Raw genomic sequence first — 11,194 nt, 5'->3', positions numbered from 1 at the left:
ATGATAGCATGTTCAAATGTCTGGTTCAAACTGGCGCTAATGAGCGAAAATCTAGAACTTTGAAAATAACAAAAACACAGAGGGGAACGAAATATTTGCAAACTAAAGTATTATTGAAAAAGTTGGGAAAATTCCAAAAGTTCGGCGGAAAAATCTTACATTTCCTCATCAGCTGGATTAAAGAATTCCAAGTGAACCTAGTTACTGTCGAATATAAGAAATCTTGAGTATCATAGCAAGTCACCGCTTTCAGTCTCTAGAAAAAAAACCTAGGTGTTTTCTGGAGAACGCGGGGGATTGCCTTGAAAAGCAAACATCATCAAAATTTCATATAAGCACTTCCTTTCAAGGCGAACACATGACCTAAATTATTGTCCAAACTTTGCTTAAACATAGAAAAAAATAAACAGCACGACAAATTCTAGAAACGACGAAAACCTTCAATCAACGAGGAAATTCCAAGAAGTCTATTATTATTCATTGGATTCGGACTAAGTGTGCTTGGGTTTTTTTTTTTTAGCTCCGTATGGTTGCCGGAATATAGATCAATATAGCCGAAATGTAACTGACTAAAAATTGGGTAATGCTGTAACGGAGTACAAGAGATATCAGAGATGAAGGAGAGACTAACCCTTAAGTTCGCTGAAAAAGAACCTCGCTTAAATTTTGCGTGTAGCCCCACGAGAAAAGTGAAGTTTTACCACATACAAAAAGCAGAATACCGAGACAGATTTCCGGCTGCGCCGTAAAAATCCTGTATTTATGCATGGGGTAATGTCATCTTGCCTTGGGTCAGTCTAAGGAATCACAAGAATCATGTCATGCTTTGAGAACTAGACTCATAAATACACAATACCCTCATTCACAGTCAAATTTTCTTAGATTTAGCCTGCAGGCAGGTCATAACATAATTTAGCGCCACAGGACGCGCGTTCCTCCGCCCGCGGGAGGATTTGAGAAAGGTTGGGGAGAGGTCAACCGGGGGATCTGGCACTAACAAGTATCAGTACTAGACCCCTTGCAGACCACTCGCCGCCTCGCGTTGTTAGGGACTCATAATTTGGAATGAAACGAGGCACAACCAAACGTGGACTACAGTCGGTTTAAATTTTCATTTTATTCCAGACTGATCTAGTTATCAGGCGGTTTAACCCAGCCTTGCTCCACAAAAAAGTTGTACATCTTTCTTGTCTTGTTGACGTCAATGCGGATCAAAGTGCGCGCTTGGGCGAGTCGTAATGAACCTTGTTTCTCGTATTCTTTGATGAGACTGGACTTGTAACTCTGATAATCATGTGGTAACAGCCTCAGATTACTGCACAACTGAATGAGGCAAAAAGAAAAGAATATGAAGCGTCGAAAGTAATCGTGTTGGTAAACGGTCATTTTATATCGCTGATGGGGTGGGAGATTTTGGGGGGATTCCAGGGGGACCGTAGGTGGATCAATGGTCGCCAGAAGAGTATTAAAATTGACTGCTAATTAACTGTTAATGAACGGGGATTATAAGAATATTAGAGGTCTTTTTTCTTTTCTTTTTTTTTTTTTTCTTGGGGGGGGGGGGAGGGTCATATAAATTTTATCGCGACAACCACAAAATGAGTGACTGGTCCCTTTGTCATGTGATTACAGGTACCTCTCTCTCTAATGGTCTGAGTTGTTCAACTCCTGGAGTTCCACTGATGTCCAATCGAGCTGCAGGCTTACGACCTGAAAAAATCAGCAAACAAGTCTTAAAATTTAAGGTTGACTGTCTCTATATCATTTGCTCCTCAGTAATTGACTATTTCGAAGTTTTTCTTCTACAAAACAAAAAAAATCCATGGTTGATAAAGGTTACGGAAAAGCTGGAAAGTCATGGGAAGTGAGAAGTTTTTGGCTACTCCTAGAATTTCATGGAAGTTGAGTGGAGATCATGACAAATAGCGAAAAATGTTTGGAAATGCCTAATTGTTTTTTCTTCACTTCGAAACCAATGTCTCGAAAATAAGTTGAAAAGGAAGAGGAGAGTATGAAATTCTTTAGAGGTCTATAGAGCATGAATTAAGCCCAGCGAATACGAGTCAAACTTTGCAAACTCTGAGTCTGTCACCTACCTAAGCTGGGCAGTGGAATGGGCGCTAAGCTTTGCCCCGAATCTCTGCAATGAAAAGTGTTACAAAGGTAAGTCAAAGTGAGACAGTATTTACATAACCAACATGATTATTACTTTCAAAGCCTTTCAAAGGCGACTTTGAAGAACTAACTTTAAGGCACTAGACCCAGGCAAAAGTAAGCAAAGATAAAGAGAGAAATTTCCTTTCAAACTGACAGTGCTGATAAGTCAAGACTAGCTTACAGCGCAGGTGTAATTTTGGCGAGCGAGTTCTCGGGATTTTCTTGGTGAAAGTTACATCTGCCATCTACGATTTTTACAGTAGTAGAAGGCTAGGGAGAGGGTGAAATTTGTACCAATAGGGTTAGGGACGGTCAAAAGGAAGAGGAGGTGAGGGGGTGGAGAAATAGAAGCTTGCAATGCACGCTGAGTAATGATCAGTACTAACGCGTGGACTGGTGTCGTCCTTCAGACACTCCTGATGAGTGAATTTTGACAAACCAAGAGATAAAATGACCGGTCGACGATGGTAAATATCATTGACCAAGAGACCGACTGACCAACTAGCAACTGTATGACCACTGCCTGATCGCTACCTGACTGAATGTCTCACTGACTGACTGAATGACCGAACCGATTGACCGACCTAACTGATTAACTTAAAAGGAGTGAGCAGAGTAGCAGACTATACAACAGAACATAACCTTACATTTGAGCCTGTCTGTGAAGCCACACTTGACAGGCTTTTTCGTCCTAAAGAAGAAAAAGTGGCATGAATGCTGTCAGGAGTTCGCTTGAAGTCATAACCTCACGAACGCTGCGAGAACTTCACGGAGTGTGAAGTTCCTCTCGCAACAATTCTGGCAAGAGCTGAATACGCTTTAACAACAAGTGTACAGTGGCACAAGTTTAAAAAATAAAATAAATTTTTGGATGAATTACCAAACGCCGCAGGTGGTGACACATATTGCCGTGAGGAAACGTGCCGTGCGGTGATGTGCCGTGCAATAGGGAAACGTGCCGTGATGTGACTTGCCATGACATGCCGCTAGGCAACGTACCGTATGGCAACTTGCCGTGACTTAAGTTGCGGCGGGGTAACGTGCCATGCCGTGACGTGACGCGCCATACCGTGACAGTCTGTGCCGTAGGGCAAAATGCCGTGATTTGAGGTACCGTTACGTGACCCTTCATTTCGCCACATTGTATGATAAATTGCGCACAGCAAACGCCTTTCAACTTATAAATCAAGATCGCGGCGTGAAAGTAAACGGCTGTTTAAATTTAAACTAGTTCCTCATTTCTGGAGAAAGTTTCAAGTCACTTCTGGAACTTTACCTGGATATTAGCCAGAATATCATCCAGCATTTTTCTCCGAGATTTGTCTTCTTCACGACGCCTGTTCAGTCGCTCATACACCTCTGCTCCTAAATAAAAAGTCAACGAGGATACCCAAGTTTTAGAATGAAACGCTTTGTCTAAGACTTTCTCTACCTGGTTCCCAAGCTCCAATTCGCAAGGGAGAAAGAAAGGGATCCTGGGAACGAAATTGAGGTCTGATAATTAAACTCGTAGTGAGCCACGCGCAAATTCACATTGTCACGTGTCAGTCGCAGTGGAAATAAAACGCCGAATAACATAACTCGCTGTTAAATAAGGCACAGCACTAAAGAGTGCGCTGCGTAATAAAGTACCTAATGATCTAGGCCAAAAAGGCGTAAATTTTACCAGCGACCATATGTTAGAGATAGTTGAAAATGTGCACGTAAAGTGTTGAGGCTAATACTGCTTGCAACATGGCTCTCTGGAGGAATTGATCTCCTGACTTAAAAAGCTGTCGCCTACCCTTTCTTGTACGAATGCCCGCGGATCTGTATTCTTGTAAACTGACAACATCTTTCTTCAGGAAAGATTCCACTAAAGGAAAAGCAAAAGCAACATTTTCTTTATCACAGAAACTGACAATAACGTCGTTTTAACTTCCATTAAGCTGTACCTTGAGGAGATGCCTCAATTCTGATGTTTCAAATCCGCACTAATCTTGCACAACCCTCAACTATCTTTCCTTTATTTACAAAAACCTGTTTTAATGTATGCTATTTTTCCTACATAATAAAACCATCACTGTGACGTTTTCTTTCGACGTCAAGGTAGATTCCAACTTGTACAAGTACCTCGAAATACTGCAATTTTTAAAAGTTAATAAATGTCGAGTTTTTATTCTTACTTAGTAATCCTTGGACAAATATTTCATGTTGATCCGGTGAATGAAGACGAGCAAAAGGTCTGAGGCTGTCACGAAGCTCCCTGTAAATTAAACAGTGACTTTATGAACCAAGAGAACATATTTATTTATCACATTGTACAACGTCAAGTATAGCTTCCCTACAATTTAAAAATAGAAGATTCTTAGGTACCTTTCTGTTTTCGACTGTCTTCGCTCGAGGGCTAAGAAAAAAGAAATCGAAGGATAAAATGTTTTAGCATGACATAAAAATAAACATCCTTAAACCTAGCTTAACATCACATCGCAACTGATGCACATGACGCATACTTTGCCATTTCCGGATGTTGATGAGTCCGTATTTTCTCACAATTCTGTAAAGAAAACAAGAGGTATACCACTTAGCCAGAATAACAGGCATAATTTTATCACATTTTTCAGCCGCGCGAACTGTGCGTGACTCGCGCGTTCTTCCTCTTGCCGGGCGAGATAACTTTCGGGCGACTTGACCGTAAACCTCGGAAAGAATGCAACTTAACTCACCTTTTTCTGTAGAATCTTTGCCGTAGCCTTGACAAAAATATTTCAATGGCAGCAATTTTGAGTTCTACAATCAAACAAACACAAACTTTAGATTCATTCTTCGATAATTTTCAAGTAAGGCCATAATAAAAAAAATGAAATATCGTATTAAGTCCAACCTTTGAGAAGTTCGGAATCAGAAGAACTGAATTCAATATCTTTAATGTCAACTTCAGCGTAGTTATCATATTCCTGAATGTAAAAGTGAAAGACAATGTTTGGAGTCCTTCAATTAAAAAATAAAAATTTAGGTAAATTGCACCTCTTAAAATCCTTGAAATAGATATTAGAATATTTCTGGCCAACAAGCAATTTTTTTAAATTTTAAATTCAATTTTTTAAGAATTATCAGGTCCCTGAAGGCTTTTTGCTGCAGTAATCTTATGTACCAAGCTCTTAAGAGCTTACATGGAAGCCATGTCAAACAGGCTGCCCAAGGACAAACATAATCATCTGTGGCACAGCCCCTCTGTTAAGGCACAAACCCGAAATTTATAATTTCATTCCAAAAGAAAAAATTGAGCTCATTACCACATCAAAATCTCCCCTGCATGGCATGTAACCAGACATTTCCAAGCTTCTTGCTGAATCCATTGGAGGACGGGGAGGATCTTCCATAGCTGTGATATCAGAACAAACCAAAAGGAGCATTTCTTGTAGAAAGATGTTTATCATCTCATCATGAGCATGGAACAAAGAGTCCACAAGAAGAATCAAACCCTTGACCTTTGGCTTCCATATTCCAATGTTCAAATGCTAAGCTATAGAGAACTCTGTAATGAGCCATTATTATGTCCATAAGCCATTATTATGTTCATATGTGATGCATATCCTGCATACTGTTCAAATCAGCAATGTCAACAGTATTCTCAGAGTAAATAGAGCAAGAAAGATGGTAAACTCCAAGCATGGCTGTAGAATCAATTTAAATCATTCTCTATCCACTCAACTTTTGTTGAAGAAGCAAGAATGCTCGTACAAATTGGTCAATAAAGTGTGGTCACAGCCTTCAGTTTCCTGGTTAAGAAGTAAATGATTTAGTACTTACCCTTAAACAGAATGCCTGCTGTGGATGGCAATGTTGTGCAGGCAGTGACAGGCCTCAGTTCTAAAAAGCAAACCACATCAACATCAGTAATAAAAATGTGGAAAAAAAATGTTTTATACTCACCTAGAACAGTAGCTGAGTTTTGGAATCAGCATAATTTGTATACATTTGTGAACAGAAGTACTTAGAGTAAATTTTTCTTGTTTCTAACTGGAACCACTCCCCGCCTTTACTAATTTCAGTACTTTTTGTGCTTAAAACTTGTGACATAAAAGCATTGATGTCAGTAGCTTACCTGAAATCTGAAGAGCCTCACAAGGTTTATCGATATAACATCTTATGTAATGTTCCTCACATTCTGAAAGATAACATTGAGATAAATCAACTATCAATAATAGTGACAACTAGATGCTGATTTACAGGCATCAATGTACTTAGTAAACATTTACTGCAAACATCACCAACTATCAGGCTGATATCAAGTTACCTTAAGTACATAACTTCAACAGAAGTAGACGATCTGATCAATAAAAAACAGAGAATCTTCTGATCACTGTTTTTACTTGAGTAACCATCTGCCATTAACCTTTTAACCCATAAAAATGACTGGCTTCTAATTTCTCCTTACAGTCTCACCCATGAATTGAATATAAAGGTGATGAGAACATAGGAAATGATTACTAATTCAAGACGCTACTGATCATCAAACAAATTCTACTTGTCATTACCATAGGAAATATATAGAGAACCGTATGGAGAATATGAATACTGATCTGAGGGTGTAAAGAGTTAATACACCATATAACATGAAATTTGAGAAGGGTTTGCTTTCCTTTAAAACAATTAACTTTAGTCATAATAATTTCACTATGGCCACCTGACAAACTTTATGGAATTTTTCTCTAATCATGAAATCATGTCAAAATAATGACAAAAAATGTTTTAGGGAAACATTAGTTGTGTGATCATTGTTTCATAGGCAAAACATCAAACAAAAATCACAAATACATTTACCTTCTTCTGTTTTGCTTTGAACTTGCTTGGCAACCTCTGTCCTGAGAGAGTCAAAAATTTTTAAAATCTTGAGTTGTCAGCTTTACTTTCACACAACAAACTATACTCTTAAAGACCTCTTTACAAGATACAATACATTTTGAAAATCTTTAAGTAGCTCACCAGTTTTGAAAGCCACAATCAGAGATACTATTCAAAAGGTCAAACTCCTCTTGAGCACTCCAATTCTTCTCCAAAACTGGACAATTGTTGCTCTGCAAATGAATAAGACCAAATTAACAATTTCCTTGGAAGATGAAGTAACATTCTGTGTGCCTCAAAATAAAATAATTGTATTGTGGTTCAAATGTTTCTTGTCTGAGAATTTGGCAAAAAAAATGGATTTTTGTGTCCTTTTTGTTTACATAATTATTGATAAATTGTAATTACTTGCAGATGTACCCCTGAGATAGGAAACTTACTAAGAACGTGCTTTTCAAGCTTTTTCTTATTTGTCATCATTTTTTTAGACTATTTGAAGGGCTCACTTTCCAGACAGAACTAGTAGTCAAGCCTCATTGAAATGATGCAGAAACAGGAAAAGAACGAAAACAGTCTGAAGCAACTTACGATTTATTCACAGATCACGTGAGACATGAGATTCAACATTTGCCCTTCAAATGTCTTCTAAATTACTTACTATTATTTCATAACTGTGATCACTATGGTGTTCCTTGTCTTCAGCTCCTCTGGAAAAACACTAAAAAATTGGAACATTCAACAGGCATGTTAGGGGAAAAAAACAGAGTGCGATGCCAACACATGTGTTCTCGTCCAATTTTGCTCTTTCTCCTTATAAAAACTCAGCTGATGCGGCTACAATTTTTAACACTACTACGACAACAAGGGAGAAGCAGTAAAAGCGCGAGTTGAGAATTTCAAAGTTCAAAATTTTATTAAAAACATGCATTTTTCAGATAGTTTGTGTTTTGTGTTGAATTAGAAACGGCGCAGGAACGTTGCAGTTAGAAGAGAAAACTAACCTCTAAACATATATCCACTGCAGGCCTGCACTGCCGGCATCTTATAAAAGGTTCTTTAACGACTCCACAACACACTAAGCATTCACGACTGTCGTCACACACTAAACGGTTTTCTGCATGAAGCAAAATTTCGTTTAACACCTCGAAAAACACATAAGTATTGATCAATAACGTTCACACGAACCTTCGACTAACACCGCCATTTTGAGATCCGCGCACTTTGTGGCTATAATGAAGACTGGGTTTTAAGTTCTCAGACTTCTCGCCAATTAGGCTGGGCCGGGTAGACTGGGGATTCAGTCGGGTGTTACTCACGTAAAGTATAAAAAATAATGTATCTATTAACTATTATAATGAAACGGAAATGAAATGCGAAATAGCTCTGAGACGTGCAAACAAGACAGTTTCAGAAAGGAAGACTGGGATGAAGATATTCTAAGTTTAGTCAGTAAGACAGCCATGTTCATATAGGTACTCCAATATCTTTCTCGATTTCTATGCCACGGCGTAATGCTACCACTCCGCCAATGGGTTGCATGATCGAGTTCAAAGGATAAGGGGTGCATTAATACTCCATTAAAGAAAAGGGAAAATCACAAAATTGCAAGATGAAAGATTAAATTAGATCGGTCACTCATACTTTGCGAAAATAACCCGATGGACAAATTGACACAATAAAATGTAATATATCCTGAAGCCTGCAAATCATTGAAGCACTTTCACTCAAGTGTTGTGTTCCTCTCAGTAGGGATCAAAGTGGATCAAAAGTTTCAGAGACTTCAAGAGTTTTTATTCTCTTAGAGACGTTTATAGATTTATGGCGAGTTATGTCAGGAATATAGGAGCAAAGATATAGGCAAATTTCAGCGGCCCTGGCGTTTACAATTTTCCTTAAGATATTCCTTGTCTTAATCACCTGATATTGGTTCGCTCAACTCCGGTTATCAGCTCATATTCCCAATCACCTTTCACGGAAATGCATTGGGCCAACTGTTGCGGAGCTTGAAAAAAGCTCCAAGTGTCCAAACGTTCAGGATTTAATAGAAATTAGTAAAACAATTATTCCATTCACGCTTTTTGGATACGTGATTGCTTATAGCTACCATCTCATATCCAACGCGCGCTCATGGAGTAATAGTTAAATAAATTTATTAGTATAATCGATTTTTTCATGTTGGAAACAAATTGTCATTTGATAATGGTGAAATGGTGTCGCCGAAACGTCATGTTTAATAGCGTGGCTTTTTATTTTCAGATGAAAATAAAAAAGAATTGTAATGACTTCTTAAACGAAAAAAACCTTAACAATTTTAAAATTACCGTCCCAGATCAGCTGATACCATTTACAATGAATTGCTAATATTATAAATTTTATTCGTAGCATTTTTAATGGACTCCTGTTTTAATTCGATAACTAATAAAGAAAGATGATAAACCCTTCCATAAATTGCCAGATTATTTTTGTAGGATATATCTTAGCTTAGCGGGAAGAGTTATGAAGTTGAAAATTCAGTTATAAAGTCGATGTTATTTTTTATGTAATGAATGTTCTTAGTCAGTAATAATAATAAAATAAAAACAAAAAACAAGCAAACAAACAAACAACAACAGAGAAGGTGTTAGGTGCTATGATTTTCGTCTCGAACTGAATTCCGTCTCCTTCCCAGTGTTCGCCTCAGTGCATTTGTTACTTGAGTTAATCGTTGGCTAACAACTCCGAGCAACGGCCTTTCCTGTGTAGCCTTAAAAATGAATAAAATGAAGTACTGAAGAAACTCCTGTATGAAATTTTAATTTTGAGGTGAAGGTGAACTCGATTACAGTCTGCTGTTCAGGAAAATGAGCCCGCGCTCCTTCCCAGTAGTTCCTTCTCGTGAGACTCCAAGAAGGCAAAAATAGAGCAAACCTGAAGTCTAAAACAAGCCAACTCAGAAATTCATGGGGTTACAAAAGTCTCGCGGAAAATGTCTGCTATGTACCATGAGGGAATTCCCCACTTAACTGAGATACGCGATAAGTGTCGGGAAATACCACCTGTGTTTAGCGGTATATTTTGAGACACTCGCATGTAAACCATCACAATTCTCTTGTGCTGTTCACTTGTAATTAGAACTTGCATCGAGATTCGATAGGATGGAATCCACTGTTTTCACTGCTTTTATATGAAAGGGATGCCATGTTCCAAGCGACTCGATACACAAAAAGGGAGTTTAGTGGTTGAGCAGTGGTGTAAAAAATCCGGGGGGGGGGGGCTCCCCTTCCCTAAGCTCCCTTCCCCACCCTCTGAATCCTTCTTTACCACCCTCAATTAGCTCCATGCTCAAAACCTGGAACCCTTTACAGAGATGTCCCCTTACCATTTTGATTTTTTCCTCCAAAAGCTCTCGCCTGGAAATTTCTCTCTGCAACCTAGAATGAAGAATGTCCACGCTCTCAGAGAGTCTCTCCTCTCTAGCTTTCGATTCAAGTCTTTCCCTCTGAAAAACATCGCCATAAATTGAGTAAACATATTTAGTTTTACCAGCGTTTGAAGAAAACGGATGGAATGCCCAGCCGCGAGAACGAAGTTGGGCGGACACCAGCAGATTTTATCATATTACCGTTTTTGTATTGAGCTTTTCATACAGCTGAAGAAATTTGCATTCCTCTACCCTCAAAGCGTCCTTTATTTTACACAATTCAATCTCCATATTCTTGATCGTATTTTTCAGGTTTTTGTTCTTTACAAACAGAACAGATTTTTCGCGCTTCGTCTTTTTTAGAAGCTGAACTGCAAAAGAGAAATAATAAAATATGAGAAAAATGGCTCTACCACTAATCAACTCCATGTGGAATAAACCCTTCATAACTGACCAAATATCTGAACTAACCGCATAGTTCATGCTTCTTTTCTATATTGAGATGATCCCACTCAAATTCTTTATCCGATTGCGAACTTTCCTCCATGCCTGGGTTCCTCACTAAATTTATAACACAAATGAATTGTAAACTGGAAATAAGTTTTTAGAAGCAGTCACACAAATCACATCCTTTGATAAATACATTCATTAGTTACGTCACAAGAAAAACCTCGCATGTAGATTAGAATAATACAAAGTACAGCAGTAAATTCGATTAGAACTGAGAAATGGTATTTGCTTACCTGTATTAACCTTGAAGTGCTCAACACACTCTATGCTCTTTTGTGACGTCATGAATACGATCGTCAA

General features: G+C 38.4%; 2 protein-coding genes across 2 annotated transcripts; both read right to left on the bottom strand.

Moving 5' to 3' along the window:
- Positions 1-1,103: 1,103 nt before the first annotated feature.
- On the bottom strand, positions 1,104-8,194 carry LOC131797350 (transcriptional adapter 2-alpha-like). The gene is made up of 19 exons (XM_059114963.2): positions 8,170-8,194; positions 7,986-8,098; positions 7,643-7,702; positions 7,126-7,217; positions 6,964-7,004; positions 6,245-6,307; positions 5,950-6,009; positions 5,433-5,521; positions 5,021-5,093; positions 4,863-4,926; positions 4,650-4,693; positions 4,513-4,543; positions 4,323-4,402; positions 3,941-4,012; positions 3,434-3,522; positions 2,805-2,848; positions 2,097-2,140; positions 1,637-1,710; positions 1,104-1,323 (listed from the first exon to the last, which is right to left on the bottom strand). The coding sequence occupies exons 1-19, from the start codon at positions 8,186-8,188 to the stop codon at positions 1,132-1,134; spliced, it is 1,344 nt and encodes a 447-aa protein (XP_058970946.2). The 5' UTR covers positions 8,189-8,194; the 3' UTR covers positions 1,104-1,131.
- Positions 8,195-9,604: 1,410 nt separating this feature from the next.
- LOC131797305 (uncharacterized) lies at positions 9,605-10,675 on the bottom strand. The gene is made up of 3 exons (XM_059114908.2): positions 10,586-10,675; positions 10,343-10,462; positions 9,605-9,727 (listed from the first exon to the last, which is right to left on the bottom strand). The coding sequence occupies exons 1-3, from the start codon at positions 10,673-10,675 to the stop codon at positions 9,605-9,607; spliced, it is 333 nt and encodes a 110-aa protein (XP_058970891.1).
- Positions 10,676-11,194: the final 519 nt, after the last annotated feature.

Source organism: Pocillopora verrucosa, chromosome 2 (genome assembly GCF_036669915.1).
Source record: "Pocillopora verrucosa isolate sample1 chromosome 2, ASM3666991v2, whole genome shotgun sequence".
NCBI lineage: Eukaryota > Metazoa > Cnidaria > Anthozoa > Scleractinia > Pocilloporidae > Pocillopora > Pocillopora verrucosa.
The sequence above is the reverse complement of the archived record's forward strand: the minus strand, read 5'-3'. Positions and strand labels throughout refer to the sequence as shown.